Source organism: Syngnathus acus, chromosome 13 (genome assembly GCF_901709675.1).
Source record: "Syngnathus acus chromosome 13, fSynAcu1.2, whole genome shotgun sequence".
Lineage (NCBI taxonomy): Eukaryota > Metazoa > Chordata > Actinopteri > Syngnathiformes > Syngnathidae > Syngnathus > Syngnathus acus.
In genome coordinates this window covers 4,004,865-4,021,909 of record NC_051098.1, presented here as the reverse complement: position 1 = coordinate 4,021,909, position 17,045 = coordinate 4,004,865, and the positions used below count along the sequence as shown (strand labels likewise).

The 17,045-nt window shown below is 40.1% G+C and overlaps 1 protein-coding gene across 2 annotated transcripts; it reads left to right on the top strand.

Annotated features, from left to right (window-relative positions):
- Positions 1-5,568: 5,568 nt before the first annotated feature.
- LOC119132592 (porphobilinogen deaminase-like) lies at positions 5,569-16,718 on the top strand. Of its 2 annotated transcripts, none has more exons than XM_037268002.1 (14): positions 5,569-5,747; positions 6,793-6,846; positions 7,986-8,058; positions 8,366-8,415; positions 9,243-9,298; positions 9,562-9,639; positions 10,050-10,127; positions 10,208-10,283; positions 10,478-10,591; positions 10,751-10,789; positions 10,877-10,996; positions 13,013-13,066; positions 14,668-14,754; positions 15,765-16,718. In XM_037268002.1, the coding sequence occupies exons 1-14, from the start codon at positions 5,724-5,726 to the stop codon at positions 15,936-15,938; spliced, it is 1,077 nt and encodes a 358-aa protein (XP_037123897.1). In that variant the 5' UTR covers positions 5,569-5,723; the 3' UTR covers positions 15,939-16,718. The 2 variants fall into 2 exon arrangements, with proteins under 2 accessions (XP_037123897.1, XP_037123896.1); XM_037268001.1 differs by lacking the exon at positions 5,569-5,747 and adding an exon at positions 6,587-6,709.
- The last annotated feature ends 327 nt before the right edge of the window (positions 16,719-17,045 follow it).

The window sequence follows — 17,045 nt, the reverse complement described above, 5'->3', positions numbered from 1 at the left end:
CCCTCACAGTGAAGGAGCACGAGGTGAGGCGCACGCTGCGGACCATCAACTCGAGGAAGGCTGCGGGTCCTGACGGCGTCACTGGGCGTGTCCTGAAGGACTGCGCAGATCAGCTGGCTGGAGTCTTCACAAAGATTTCCAACCAGTTCGTTACCAAGTCCACCGTCCCATCCTGTTTAAAATCCTCCACTATAGTCCCCCTGCCCAAGAAACGCCACATCACCAGCCTTAATGACTACCGGCCAGTCGCACTCACCCCGGTGGTGATGAAGTGCTTTTAAAAGCTGGTACGGGGTCACATCACAGCACTCCTGTTCAGAGGTTTTGACCCCCACCAGTTTGCCTACAGGGCGAATAGATCCACAGAGGACGCAGTAGCTACAGCCCTCCACGCTGCACTGTCCCACCTGGAGCAGCCGGGGAGCTATGTGCGGATGCTCTTCGTGGATTTTAGCTCTGCTTTTAACACCATCCTCCCCCACAGACTGGTGGACATACTGGGGGGCCTGGGACTTCCACATAATACTTGCAGGTGGATTAAGAGCTTCCTGACGGGTCGCAGCCAGAGGGTGAGAGTGGGCCGTCATACATCCACACCTCTCAGTCTTGGTACCGGCTCCCCACAGGGCTGCGTACTGAGCCCACTGCTTTACACGCTCTACACACATACATGCACCCCCGCCCACCGCAGCAACACCATCGTGAAATTTGCGGATGACACAACCGTGGTGGGGCTCATCTCAAAGGGGGATGAGTCTGCCTACAGGGACGGAGTGGTGCAGCTATCGGAGTGGTGCGGAGAGAACAATCTGCTCCTAAACACGGCTAAAACCCAAGAACTGGTCATTGATTTTAGGAGGAAAAATAAAACGGACATTCCACCAGTTATCATCAACGGGGTCTGTGTGGAGAGGGTGTCCTCCTTCCGCTACCTGGGAGTCCACATCGAGGAGGACTTCACCTGGGGCGTGAACACCTCTGAGATGCTTAAAAAGGCCTAGCAGAGACTCTATTTCCTAAGGGTGCTGAGGAGGCACGGCATTACACAAAGACTGCTGGTGTCCTTCTATCGCTGCTCCATAGAAAGCACTTTAACGTACTGTATATGTGTTTGGTACTCCAGCTGCACTGCTGCTCAGAGGAAAAAGCTCCAAGGGGTCATCAACACAGCACAGAAGATCATTGGCTGCCCTCTCCCCACACTGGAAGACCTACACAGAACCCGCTGTCTCAAAAAAACACAGAACATTCTGAGGGACACTTCCCACCCTGGCCACTCCCTTTTCGAACTGTTGCCATCGGGCAGACGCTACAGATCAATTGGGTCAAGGACTAGCAGATTCTCCAACAGTTTTTACCCTACAGCGGTAGTCACATTGAATGCCGCTAAAAGAAAATGATTATGTCTGTGTATGTTCTTCTGTGGAGTTTTAGCTTGTATTTTTTTATCTTTTTATTCTATTTATTCTATTTATTTATTTTTATTTCATGCACTGATCGGTTGGCACTTTTTAAATTTCGTTGTACATGTGTGACAATGACGATAAAGATTCTATTCTATTCTATTCTATGTTAGGTCAATCTGACTTTGGCACCATCTTCTGGTGAAATTTGGAACGGGAATGGAGGTTTACTGGTTCAACCAAGAAATTCCCCTTTACCAATTTTAACAATAGTTAATTTTGAAGAACTAAGTAACCCCTACTCAGGCCCCCTTCTTCAGGTCTTCCATGTCAAGCTTTGAAATTTGGAATTTCATCTTAGCCAATTCGTCTGGGCCAAATCCAATACACACTCACACAAACTTTTACGATCCTATCCACCATGTAACTCGACAATGCGTTTTGCTTGTGCCCATGCATTTAAGTGTGGGTGTGAACATGCACGTGTGGGCAAGGCCAGGGTGGCCTGGTTACATAACTGACTCCTGGCCTGAAAAAAACTCCGGTCCAGCCCTGTGTGTGCCCATATGTATGATGTGACCTTTTGCGGTAACACAGTAAAAAATGTGGCTCTTAGTCTCTGACTGGTTGGCCTACCCTTTAAAGCAGGGGTCACCAACTCCGGTCCTCAAGGGCGCCAATCCAGCCTGTTTTAGATGTATCCCCCCTGCAACACACCTGATTCAAATAATCAGGATCGCTATCAGCCTTAATAGAGCTTGCTGATGAGCTGATCATTTGAATCAGGTGTGTTGTTGCAGGGCTGCACCTAAAACAGGCTGGATTGGCGCCCTTGAGGACCGGAGTTGGTGACCCCTGCTTTAAAGCATGTCAGCACATTTGTAGTTTTTTGTGTGGCAGGGTTCTTACCACCTTCCTCAAAGTTTTTTTGTGCCAGTAAAAATTAGACCGTTAGACTATCACAACGGTACTATTCTACTAGTTGTAAGTCATTTATTTCGATGAGATTCATCATGTCTTTGTAATTACGTATATATATTACATATAGTTGGAAGTCAGTGTTTCATGAGAATAATTATGAAAACATCTAAAAAAACTAAACCTCCGTGCTCCTTTAAAAAAAAAAAATTACTTGCAAATATACTCCTGGAAAAATTCGTATATTGTAACTATTCCATCAACAATATTGCTTAAACTTCAAATAATGGCGGGATGTTGCGCACTGGTTCGCTCGTCCGCCTCACAGTTAGGAGGGTGCGGGTTAGATTCCACCTCCGGCCCTCCCTGTGTGGAGCTTGCAAGTTCTCCCCGTTCCCGCGTGGCTTGCAACCGGTTCAGTGTCCCCCGCCCACTGCCCGATGACTGCTGAGATAGGCACAAGCACGCCCATGATCCCCGTGAGGACAAGCGGTATTGAAAATGGATGGATGGATAAACTTTAAAACGCAGAAAAAAATTTCTCCATTCCATTTTAATGAAATATTTTTAGTTAGTTGTGTAGATGAATGTTTTATTTATCAATCTCGCCTCATATTTTGAGGTGTTTAAAGCTGTATTTAAAGCTCATGTTCTTTGGCTGATAATAGTACATTACTCACATGTTATTCACTTTCACTAAACATAGAAATTACGATGTTATAAACTATCACTCCTTCTGGATAGACCACACCATAGTTCGTCATAAAGTAGACATTTATTATTCATTCGTCTCTGTCAATCTATCAACACACATAAAACACATATTTACAGGATAACATTCACAAAAGGAAATAAGAATCACATAAAAAACACATATTTCCAGGATAACATTTACAAAAGGTAATAAAGGAAATGTACAATAGATCGGCACAAACTTTAGTTAGGGTGATCGGATGTCCTCTTTTTCCCAGACATGTCCTACTTTTGAGCCCTAAAAAAACGTCCGGGGGGAATTTCAAAAATCGTCTGGGATTTTGTTGGACTGCCTCAAACATAATACATGCATAGTTCATTTTTGCCACTCCGTTCCAATTTATTCCATTCCAGGTTTTTCTGTATCGTTCGCAAATAAGTCACACTGGCCCTTCTCCTCAAATCTAGTCACTTTGCTACGAAGTAGGGTGGGCTGGCCAGTCTACACCGAGTGTTTACAAGCAATGCCGAAACGAATATGCACGTTCACGGAAGAGTTGAATAAGAAAATTCCCGTGCTTTCGCCAGGGTCGTGATCCTTATGAAACTGAGTGCTTAACATGCAAGGCAGGCACTTACGTGTCTGTGGCAAATAAAGTTGCCAACGCACCCCGCAAGAGGACTGAAGAGGAGCCCTTTTATTTCCTTCAAATGCTGCACCGATGGCCGTATTTCTTTCGTCTTTTTTTACTTTGTGTACCACTATAAAACTAAAAAAATGTCAGTGTCCTCATGTTTTTGTTAGTGTAAATATGTTTTTGTTATTGTATACATATATATTGTTTTGTGTAATTCGGGCCAATAAATGCAATTGTTATACAGACACCATGTCATTTGTGTCATACCATGAAACTAATGACCCCGCCCCCTCCCAAAAAAGGTGTCCTCTTTTTCAGAAACCCATGGTCACCCTACTTTACTACTAACAGTATGGCTAGCAGTGCCGGCTCTACGCAGGGGCAAGAGGGGGCAACGCCCCCTCAAACAGATGTCCTGCCCCCTCGAATCAAACTTTTAGAAGTGAAAAATCCGCTGATAGAAACACACGTTAATCAGCCCCCTCTCTTCTCTCATGTCGGTGCAGTGTGTGTCCTCACACAGCCTGCTGTCAGGACTCCGCGGCCCTCCGTAAACATCCAATCACTGTGAGTATGCAAATGAGGCAAGACGCAAGTTACAGTCAGCGCGGTAGGAGTTGGAAGAAGCAGTAAAAACTCCACCAAACTCGTCGTAATGACCCGTGATATAACTAATGATTAACGACAACTCAAATAATAGTTAATATAACATTCATATTATATGTTCCCCCCCCTGAGAGATTGCCACCTTATTGTGGTCAGGGGGTTTGCGTGCCTCAGTGACCCTAAGAGCAATACCAGCAGAAGCTTTAATCTTCAGGTGGGACACCCAAGCTGGACAGGTCTTAGTGTAGAGGCCTGACAGAGTGCAATCCACTTCTCCAGGTTGAGATCTGGACACACAGCTAACAACTGCTGTGAAGAAAACACTAACAGTGTTAAAAATGTGTAAAAAAAACCAAAAAAAAAGAACATGCCCCCTTCACATTTCTGACTGCCCCCTCTTATGTGCATTCCTAGAACCGGCCCTGATGGCTAGCAACAATGCCGTACCTCGATGGCTGCACAATACCAAAGGGAATGAGTCCAAATCTTCACAAATACTTCTGCAACGTATACAATGTCATCTTCCTCAAATGACCAATAAACTTGTCTTTTCTGAACTATTTAACTTAGATTATGTTGATAACAAGTTATTGAGATAGGCTAGATTGTTTGCTATCTTGGCAATGTCAGCTGTACTTGAGGTCTGCAGCAACACGGTGACAGAATGCACATTGCACATCGCTGAACAAGAAGTGCCACACCCAAACGAGTCCCCAGTACAACAAAAAGTATAATTAATACTGTCCCATGTACAATCAATCACAATTGGTAAAATACGTTTTGAACATGAAATATGCATAAAAATAATCAGAAAAATCTATTTTGGCTTTGCCAATAATGAAAATCAAACAAATTAAATGACAAATAAAATAATTTGGCAGTTAAATAAACCTAATTAACGCTTTCATAAACATGAACATAAACATACAAATGACGATGTTATAAACCTATAGGTAGGAGATACTTATAAGTAACTCTTTCAAAGTCATTATTGTAACGTGTTCATGGACGACATCCAAAATAGTTTAAAAATATAAATATATGTTGCAATAAATTACAATATTGTGGAAAACAATTTATTTCATGAGTTAAACTTGAAAAGTGGCATTGCTTTCTATGAAATATTTTCTTTGGTTTTAATTTAAACGATTACCTTTTGAGGGTAAATTCCCTATATGTATTGTCTCATAAAACTAAAATATCGCGAAAAAGTTCCCTTATGTAAACCGTGTTACAGGGTTGTGAAACCCAGTCACCTATGACTATCGACAGCAAAACCGAAAAGGGAACGCGGAACACGGAAATGACACCGAGACGCTTCAATGACGTCACATTCTTGGTTAAGAAGACACCTATGTAAAATGGGAGCCGGACTTTTCAAGGATTTTCCGTCTTAATTGACTGTGCAGAGAGCTAAACGCTCCGCAGTTTTGAGAAAATTATCGTAAATAACCGGGCCAGCACCATGACGGAGGAGGCAAATCCTGCGGTAAGTTTTAACAGAATCAGCACGCCCAAATACCTTTGTTAAAATGGAGCGAAATTCGCAAACCGAGAATTTGATTACCTTTGTGTTCCCACTGTTTTTTTTTTCTGTGCACGTGAACAATAAACAATGAACGGTGAATGTTGAACCACGCTTGAAGCACATTCATCGCTAAACGAGGGCACTTCCGCATCAGGATTCAAGCGGCATTCTAATTGGTCAATGTTGACGTCTGTCATCGTATACAAGCTTAGCATTGGACCTTGAAATAGAGAGGCGTGGCTTGACCACCGACAGTAGATCGTGAGGAGTTTGAAACAGACTAAATCGTTTACTTGGCTCGAAGAACACCTAAAGTAAAAAAAAAAAAAAAAAACTATAATATATGCGGATACCTTCATCCATCCATTTTCTGAACCGCTTAGTCCCCACAGGGGTCGTAATATAAAAAAATACAGCTGTATGTAACTTATGCACATATAGTTCAGCTATCATGATGTACATCGAAACTGTCGTATTCATGTTTGGTTTATTGTAAAGTTAAATGACGTACTATTGCACCCGAGTAAAGCGCTTTATTTTTTTTTCAACGTTGTCATTTGTGAACCAGCTGCTTAATATTCTCTTTTTTTAAAAAACATTCTTGTTTTCTTGGTAAACATTCAGAAATACAATAACTGATGTTTATATATTAAAAAGCTTCGGACCGCACCTTTTACATTCAGCTGCCCCTCCCTGGTTCGTATAACGGACTCAATAGACCGCTCCTTATCTCTGGACAGCAGGGATGAAGTGGGGTGGAGGTTCTGTGAATGAGGGCTTGTCTTCTTAAAAAGACCACTGTTCAGTATCTTGAAGCTGTATGACTTCAGCACAGGTCCATACTACGACACAGCAGGCAGACACAATAGTTTTCTTGGTTGACAAGTCAAGTCATGGAGGAAGGACTGTTCAAGTATATTAATGTAAAGTCAGATTATGGTTTACAGATTAGGTGTATTGATGCAAGATTGGAGAAGGTATGTGACTTTCTTTCTTATTGTTTTAGAATGGGGATGGAAAAGTCAGCCGTATCATCCGGATTGGAACCCGCAAGAGTCAGGTACAGTATACATTTAACTACAGAAAGTTTGAGTATTTATTCCATATTCTTGAGACCCACTATCCAGTTTATGGTTCATGTCGTACTTACCTTGTCCTTACTGGTAATACAATTCTATGTACTCCAAGTAAAATGACAATGGCACATTAGTAGTTTGAGTGTGTCAGAATACTAGTGCCACTTTCGGCCGCCTAATATGCAATTATACTTTGCAGGTGCACCAGTAACACTTCTATGCCTGACGAGTAGACGTTTCATGCATTCGTAGCGAATTGATCAAGGTTACTGAATGAAATTTTAAACAATTTTAAGCCATTTGACACATGAATTTAATTTGAGATCCTTTATATACACTTTACTAATTTTGGCTTACACATAACATGCAAGTGTTGTACGATACAGTAAAATATAGGGCACTTTACAACAGCTACAGTTGTAACAACTGTTAGAAACCATTTAAAGTAGCATTTTAATATTGCTAATGGTCCCCCGACTAAACAGGCAAGCTGCTGCATAAATACTACAGTTGTAACTAATGACCATCTGATTTTGAACTTTTCTAATCAAGGATTTTTCTGTTCAAACTTAGTACAGTATTTCTGAATGGGTTGTAGATCTACTGGATCTACTGTAGTTTTGAGAAAATTTATTGTACATATCAAAAGTCATAATCAAAACTCAGGACTGTATTGTGAAAAACATTAGTGATACGTATTATAAAGTATCCACTGATCAGAAACCTCAAAATATGTGACTCTCAGTTTTTCTCTTCAGTGTGTTTTAATGATGGCCAAAATGCAAATTTTGGCTTGCAAATTGCAACCCAGAAGCGGTTATTTTGAACATTGAAAGGTATTGTCAGCAGATAGATAAATCTGCAGGTTTTGAACCGCTTCTATCCAGGGTGTTCCCCGCCTACTGCTCGGGAGTCCGCTGGGATAGGCCCCAGCTCTCCAGCGACTCCCATGAGGACAAACAAGCACTTCAGAAAATGGATGGATGGATTACTCTTTCACAATAATTAATATTTGTTTTTTCATTCCCACTGACTGTCATGAAATTCACACTGTGCACTGTTTTCATTTCATGCGAGTCTAAAATGTACAGTCCATTAAAAACTTATTTGTGTGTTTTTATAGTTGGCTCGGATTCAAACAGACAGTGTTGCAGAAAAACTGAAAGAACTGCACCCTGACATCCTTTTGGAAATTGGTAAGAATCTTCACTGAATTATAACATAATGGCACATAAGTGGACAAAATGATAGCAAACTGTCACAGTGAACTACTTCGGTAAGACTTTGATAGAGTAGCAGGAGACACAAATATTATGGACTGGCGACCAGTCCAGGGTTTATCCCACCTCTCGCCGATTCTTAATAGCTCCAGCTCACCTGTGACCATACTGGGGACAAAACAGTACTGATTAAAAAATGATTTGATGGACAGATGAATTGCCACACGTCAGTGCTTTTCACCAGCGAGTTATTTCTCCACTTGTACTTTCTTCTCTCTTTCAGTGGCCATGTCAACAATTGGGGACAAAATTCTTGACACAGCTTTATCGAAGGTAAGGCTTGTTATCAGTGTGCACATTAAAAAGTCGCCCATTGTCATCTGTTTACAAATTGAAAAACTTGAGGGTGTGCTGCATGTAAGGCAAGTGACATGCTAACTAGTCAGTATAAGCAACTGGGATGGAAGTTCTCCTGTTTAATCAAGATGAAATTACCGTACTTTCCGGACTATAAGTTGCTCCGGAGTGCAAGTCGCACCAGCCATAAAATGCATGATAAAGAAGAAAAAAACATATGTATAAGTCACATGAATGGGGGAAATTTATTTGATTAAATCCAACACCAAGAACAGACATGTCATCTTGAAAAGCATTTTAAAATAGAAATAGAATAGAGGAAACAACAGGCTGAATAATTGTACAGTATGCTAACGTTACATGACACATAAACAACGAACTGAGAATGTGCCTAATGGAACATATTAAGAGTTATTCAGATAACTATAGCATAAATAACATGCTAACAAATTTACTAAACCATCCGTGTCACTCCAAATCACAGAATCCAATGAAGTCTTTATCCTCTGTGTCACTTATGAATAACTCCGCTAACTCCAGAGGTAGAAGATGCAGCGCTTCCTCTTCTACGTGGCTTACGTCAGACTCATCGTCAGTTGCAGTTCTAATTATTCCACAGGCCTAGAGCGCCCTCGTGCGGTTTAGTGTAAAAATAAGCATTAGCAATACAGGAGGTGCAGAGATTTACGCCACCATGTTGCATGTGCAAACACTGTTCGTAAATGAAAGTAGATAAAAGTAATATTCTTTACCGGTAACCATGACCGAAAATCTTGATAAATCAGAAACCATTTTTTGTCCAGATTGGAGAAAAGAGTTTATTCACCAAAGAGTTGGAGACTGCTCTGGAGAAGAATATGTGAGTAGTACTGCCTGCTCAACCTTGTTAATATGCAGTGGATATCCAATGGAGCTGCTACTAATTCAGATACTGTATGAATGAACTTTGAAAGCAGCATGTGGATGAATGAGAACCACTGAAACTGTAAACCCTTTCATTTTACCCACATGTCAAAATTAAGCAGAAGTCTTCAAAGCATGCTAACACTTGTGAATGGTTGTATTATTCCGCAAGGAGAGGGAGCATGACTACATGACTGTGCCCCTCTGTGTCTCCCGTAGGGTGGATCTGGTGGTCCATTCACTGAAGGACCTTCCCACCACGCTGCCTCCAGGATTCACTATCGCAGCTGTGCTCAAGTGAGTGACACCTCTCGCACCGTCTCGGAGTCCTTTGAAGCAGGGGTGCTCAAGTTCAGGGAAGCAAAAAATGTAGGTCATCATTTTAACTTCAGAATTGAGCTGTGGTGTGAACATAGACTTACATACAGCCGTCATTCAGCACAACTGATTCAAATGATCAGCGCATCAGCAAGGTTTGCGAAGGCCTGATAACGATCTTGATCATTTGAATCAGTTGTGTTGCAGTTGGGATACATCCAAAACAAGCTGGATAGAAGCTCTCGAAGAACGAATTTGGGCACCCCTGCTTTAGAGGCTTCAAATACCCAGACAGTACATGCATGTTTTTTGGAATATGGGAGCCAGTATAAAATTCAGGTTTGGCAATTGCACTCTACTTAAGCTTGTTTGCTTTTGGTTTATTTCAGGAGAGAGAACCCCCATGATGCTGTGGTACTACATCCAAAACATGTCGGGAAAACGTTGGAGACTCTTCCAGAAAAAAGGTACACCGCACTTGGTAAACCCACTCATGTGGTGTGGTCACATGAAGAAAAAAAACATGCTGTACTTTTTTTTTTTGCAGCGTGATAGGCACAAGTTCACTGCGTCGTACTGCTCAGTTAAAGAGGAGATTCCCCCATTTGGAGTTCAAAGATATTGTATCCTCATTGAAGATTTATTTCAATTGCTCATCAGCACATCATTATATGTAATAGACCAAAGACATGACTCTTCAATTGTGTACACATAATTCATCTCACGTAGTGTTGATAGACTAGAATTTAGCTGACAGTGCCTAATGCCAGGAAGTATTGATATTTTGGTGCTGACTTTCCTGAGCGTTCCTCTCCAGCGTGGAAACTTGAACACAAGGCTGAAAAAACTGGATGAAAAGGAGGATTTTGCTGCCATTATCCTTGCTGCTGCTGGTCTAAGGAGGATGGGTTGGGAAAATCGTATAAGCCAGGTTACTTTTTTAAAAATAATATCTAGTCATCTCTAATATAGTACTAAGAAAATGAGTGCGCCGGGCCACATTAATGGAAAATTGGCTCCATAAAAGTTTGGAAACTCTCTGGTCTAGTAAGCCGTCATATATAACATAGTATTGTCCGCCCTCTGCTAGATTCTGGAGCCCGACGATTGCATGTATGCTGTTGGACAGGTAGGAACAATTATTGCTTTCTTTAGAAATTTTGTGTTAAATCACTGGTTGTGATTCCAGTGCATTTTTTTTTTTTTTTTTTGTCAGGGCGCACTTGCTGTGGAGGCTCGAGCCAAAGACACAGACATCCTGGAGATGCTGTCTGTGCTAAATGACACCGACACTGTGCTGCGCTGCATTGCCGAGAGAGCATTTCTTAGGCACCTGGTACGCATTAACACAACCACAACCACACGCACGCACTACTGCCAGTTTACAGTGGAACTTCTGTTCTGTGCAGCGAGTTGATTTTCAAATTTCTTTACTATTAAAACAATTTTCTATGAGCAAGTGACATACCCGTTTGATGAGCCCTTGGGCCTTTAGTTTATATCATGACAGATTGACAGTGTTATTTGGCACAAGTATTTTTTTAGGTGGTACTTAGTTCAAACAGTGGGAGAACCATTAGTATCATGGCCTCGACTGGCTTCAAGTTGTCTCCTTGGCACCAAGACGCCAGCAGATAGCGTCAAAGCGCTTCTGTTACAGCTTTGACAATGAATGAGTTTTTCAACCATTAACATAGATTCCCCAAAACATCAACGATTGCTGGACCAACATTGGTTTAACCAACATTTTAATACTCATGATGGTCAAAGAAGTGAACTCCTATGTAGTAAAATTAAGTAGAAGTATCGCAAAAGCAAGGCAAGACAGTTTTATTTGTATAACACCTTTCAAAATTTCTGTTTTCTTTTGTTTCTCTGTTTTCATGATTATGGTAGTATTGTAAATACCGTAATTTTCGGACTATAAGTCGCGGTTTTTTTCATAGTTTGGGTGGGGGGGCGACTTATACTCAGGAGCGACTTATATACATATATACGGTTTTTTTTCACTTTTTTGGGCATTTTATGGCTGGTGCGACTTATACTCCGGTGCGACTTATACTCCGAAAATTACGGTAGTACTGTAGTAATATAGATTGTGTGTCTGGCAGTGAAACCCTTGGTTGCAATTGGGACGGGACTAGATATGCAGAATTGCTTTAAGCCGCTTCCTTTTTTGACAAGTCATGTAAAACAAAATGTGAAATAAAGTTATAAGTGTGTTGTACTTGCCGGGTTAAACTAAATCAAAATAAATAACAGTTAACAGAATGCAAAACAATAATAAAATCCATCCATCCATTTTCTGAACCACTTTTCCTCATGTGGCTCATGGCCGTGCTGAAGCCAATCCCAGCTGACTTTGGGCATTAGGCAGGGTGAACTGGTCACCAGTCAATTGCAGCGCACACATAGAAAAACAAGCATTCACCCTCAGAATCATACCTACAGACAATGTGGAGTTGTCAATTGTGGGAGAAAGATCGGAGAACCCGGGGAAACCCACGCAGGCACACAGGGAGAACACGGAAGCTCCACACAGGGAGGCCGGAGCTGGATTCAAACTCTGCACCTCTGAACTGTGGGGCGGGCGGGCGTGCTAACCAGTTTATATCGTGCCACCATATAGTTTTATGTTTATTAATATTTATGAATGTAAAGATTAGGTTCAGCAACAAGTGGATTTGTTTTTGATAGGGCCCGACTAGCTGATTAAATCACCCGATTATGGTTCTTCAAATATCAGCCAAATGGCAGATGTTTACGGATTGCTTCTACCTTTATATACTCTAAACTTTTACAGCAGTTGTAACATTTCTCTCATTCATTATTACACGTAAACCTAAACCATATCGTTTCCTTGTATATATCCAACAACATTTCTTAAGGTAATTTTCTGCACATCTGTCATTAAAAACAAAAATTCTAATTTTTACAATCAATTCTTAGGTGAGCCACGCAAGTTGTACAAGGAATTGACCTGAGTGTCACTATTTTACACAAGACAGTCACAGTTTGTTTTAGAAAAAAAAAGTAAAAAAATAATGTAATTAGAGTCTAACATAAAACAAGCATAAATGTGTTAAACATGACGCATTAAATTACTTGTAAAACAATCAAAGATGTTAAGAGGATTAATGTAATTATAACTTCATTAACTACATGCACACATTGCATTCTGGGAACCGACAAGTATTTCTTTAAACAGTTGACTCCTGCTATTAATGGGGAAAAATGACTAGGCCTGTCCGCAAATAGCAAAAATCTGCGTATAATTGACACCCATTGAAATACAAAATCCCCTCGACAGTGACATCTTTGTACAGTATGCTCATCTAAGTGTCATTTATAGGAGGGAGGTTGCAGTGTTCCGGTGGCTGTGCACACAGAAGTGAAAGACTCGCAGGTACTTATTTATTTTTCTCTCCGGGTTTTCCTCATTGGGGTCACGTGTGAGATGAATCCGATCCCAGCTGCAATTTTGGGAGAGGCATGATACACTCTGGACTGTGGCCGCCAACCAATCCCAGAACTATAAAACAGGGCTGCTCAATTATGGAGAAAAAAAATATCAATTACAATTATTTTGCAAATAATTGAAATCACAATTATTCAAACAATCATATTTGTGGGTGGAAAAAACTCAGAAATATTAAGACAAATGAAAACACTTATGTAAATTCCTTTTGGACCAAAGAAAGTTTATAAATTTGATTTTTTTTTTTAAATAATAAAAGGTGCAAATGTGTAAATTCAAGTATGGTTTCCTTGCATAAAAACAGTGCATTGGAGTTTACTAGCTGTACACCTATGTAAATATTCCCTTAGAACGGTTGAAACATTTCAATAACAATGACTCAAAACAACTCAAGATTAGTTTTTTATATTACAATTATGCCAATTTTGTAATGGTGGAGTGTAATAATTGGATTCTGATGAAATTTTGAGGGTACCGGCCTACACTACAACGGCTAATAATGTGACTGCAAGTTATTTTGCAACTTGCTGTTTTTAGCATTGTCTCGAACTGTGGTTCTTAACCTGGGTTCGATCGAACCCTAGGGGTTCGGTGAGTCGGTCTCAGGGGTTCGGCAAGGCTCCACTGCGGCGGTCCGAACACACTTGATTTATCATGTAAATTTGTGATGACGCATATCTGAACTGGTCTCACAAAGGCAACAGCAGAAGTCACAATGATTTGCAGGTACGTATGTAATTTGTTGTGAGTTCATGCATTCTGTTGGTTTTGTTCTTGATCATGCACGGCTCATTTTGTACGCCAGTAAAATACATTTATGTCTTGAATTTGAAAAAAATAATTACATTTTTGGCTATTGAGGGGTTCGGTGAATGCGCATATGAAACTGGTGGGGTTCGGTACGTCCGACAAGGTTAAGAACCACTGGTCTAGAACATTCTTATCAAGAAAAACAGTGGACATTTCTGTTAACAAATTATATAAATAATTTTAGACTCCGAATTATTTAAAAAAAAACATAAATATATACCTTTTAATAGCTACAAAAACAAAATTTTAATAACTAGGTGGGAATCGTTTTCTGATGGATTCCATCCAGGTGCATCAAAATAAATTTGAATACAATGGAAAATATTTTTTCATTATTGTAACAGAGTGAAATATTTCTTTATTTATTATTTTAATTGGGATGATTGTTTTTTACAGCTCATATAAGAGAAAAAAAATCAGCATGTAAAAAAAAGACTTTTACCAAAGAGACAAGTAATCTGGTACAAAGTGGCCTTAGTGCAAAGTAATATTTTGTTTTATTGTAAAATTTGAGTTCTGCTGACGAGAATGTAGTAGGAGTACCATACCGTACCGTAAATGAACTTTTCTACAATCTTTATATTTGTTGTTCATGTTGCATCCCGGTCATGGACATTTGAATTTTCCTAAATGTGACCTTTCATATATAGAAATCTGATTACAATAACCACCACCAATTTAAAATGCAATGTTATTCTTTTGGTGTCATGTGCCCATAGCTTTACTTGACTGGTGCCGTGTGCAGCTTGGACGGTTCAGACTTTCTGAAGGACACCATGCAGACTAGCATTGCTTCTACACTTCAGGTATCATGTATTACAGAGTCCGTGTCTGATCAATGTTTTAGTTGTAGTAGTAGCTGCAGCAGCAGAAGTTGTATTATAGATGGACAGTTGACCATTTACCGTTTTTTGTTGTTGTTGTTTTTGGACACATTCAAAGCTCTAGCCTTTGCTCATTTGCTTATTTTGCACACATTTCAAGTCACTGTTGCACTGTTTCCGGTTTCCAAATGAAAGTATTTCCTTCCTCATTACATGATGCTTTATGTTAGCTTCACACGACAACTACCAGAAGGTTTTCCGCACTGGCTTTGTTTATGTTCGACACTCCCCCCTTTATTCCAATCAGCTGAAAATGGTCCGATTACGTGAGCCGCCGTTTTTACGGCTTCACAAAGCAAAAGCTTTGTGAGGTCCTGAAATTGGCGGCTAGAAGAGGACTGAGACATTGAGTAGTCTCGTTCAAACTGGCCAAGTAGGAGGCTGGTCTTGCCTTTCTTCCAAATTTACAGTGTTGGCCAATAGTGTGCTCCCCCAGTGGCTTGAAGTGGAATTACATTAAAAAACAAGTTCAAGTCAAAGTCAAAGTCAGCTTTATTGTCAATCCCTTCATATGTCAAGACACACAAAGAAACCGAAATTCCGTTTCCTCCATCCCACGGTGACGAGACATACAAGTAGGCGACACAAAACAAAAACAAGAAGGCACAAACCATAAATAATAAATAATAAATAAAATAAAATGAGCGATGAATAAAAACAGACCAATAACCCATTGAATATGAGGGGCAAAACCGAGCCAGTGAGCATACAGCAAGAACAGGACGCTATTACAGAACTTGCGATAGTTGAGGGTTTACTGTAATTTCATGACATAAGAGCACGTTTTGCCACACTATTAAGTAGTACACTAGTCAGACTGATTTGTCTTACATGGCAGCCACTCAAACACAACAATCTATTAATCAGAGTTGAGAATTTGCCAGCGATCATAGCTACTAGATTGAGCACATTGTAACCTGTTGGTGTTTCAGTGTCAGGAAGAAGTGGATGAGCAGGTCCAGCATGTGGGGGTGACAGCTATCAAGATCTGCAGCGCCTCACAGAACAATGCTGAGCATCTGGGAGTAGACTTGGCCAACTTGCTCCTGAGCAAAGGCGCCAAGGAGATCCTGACAGTGGCCCGACAGCTCAATGATGCTAGATAATGGCTGCTTCATTTGCTCTATCATCTGAGCAATCCGATTATGTTGTTCAGAGCTTCCATAGTGTTTTACAATTGTACTGCCTTGAAACCCTCACAAAGAGCAGTCACTAAATGTCTGTCTTAAATTCATCAATATTTTAAGGTTTAGGCTGGCAAAGACAACATTTTGTAGGTTTGAGCTATTTTTAGTTTAGCTTTATTTTCTTGTTGAGCACTTGATACTCATCTCACCCATAAAATACTTCAACTTTTATCTATATATATATTTATAAATACTGAATCGAAGAAACATTTCCCAAAACATCATCACAAATCCCTTTCCAGCCAATGATGGCTAACTCATACAACATCAGTTTCACTACATTGCTAAATTGTTCCACACAGCCTGGTCGCAGGAGCTAATTTTATGTGGTGGGAATAAAGTTTTGATATGTAATAATTTTGCTTGACTATTCCACTTTTCATCTGCTCAAAGTCTGTTATCTGGGTTGCCTTATTCTCAGTTCTAGATTTTTTTTAAACGAATGTGCTAATGAATAAAAAGATCCAGTCAGTTTGAAGATGCATTTTATTTTACAGTCTTTATTATAGTTTGCGTTTACCCCTTGAGTTCAATGTTAATCTTGTTTCACCTTTAAATGTTAACTTTTTATTTGTGCAGTTTCACAGTACTCATTTTTACATTAATAAGATGATGTTATTTTCCCCAAGTGTCCTTTTGTTTGGTTTACCCAGATATGAATGTGACATCTATTTAAATCATTGAAATTAAGTTGTGTGACATTTTTTGTGTTAAATGTTTTCTTATGAAACTAAATTCAACTGATTACGCCACTGACAAAACTGAAAGTAGTGCATCACAGGTCTTTATGTATAACAGTTGAAAATATTGATAGCTGGTAAAGTAAGAATGGTCACTAGACACCCAGTCATTAACCTCTAGAACTGAATTTGAAATCAGACTGTTCCAATTCAGAAAAACAACTCATGTTGGTGTGTGGATGTGGCGTAGTAGTGTGTACTTTACACACATGCACACAACAAAAAGGCCATGCTTAAGTTTTATTTAAGAGTAGCAAATGAACCTTTAACAGTAATTGGAATCTTG

Bases quoted from the DNA above. Each gene is read 5' to 3' on its own strand.
- LOC119132592 (XM_037268001.1), top strand. From the start codon at position 6,680: ATGGAGGAAGGACTGTTCAAGTATATTAAT. The intron at 6,847-7,985 runs GTACAGTATACA...GTGTTTTTATAG, and splicing joins TTGGAACCCGCAAGAGTCAG to TTGGCTCGGATTCAAACAGA. The intron at 9,640-10,049 runs GTGAGTGACACC...GGTTTATTTCAG, and splicing joins ACTATCGCAGCTGTGCTCAA to GAGAGAGAACCCCCATGATG.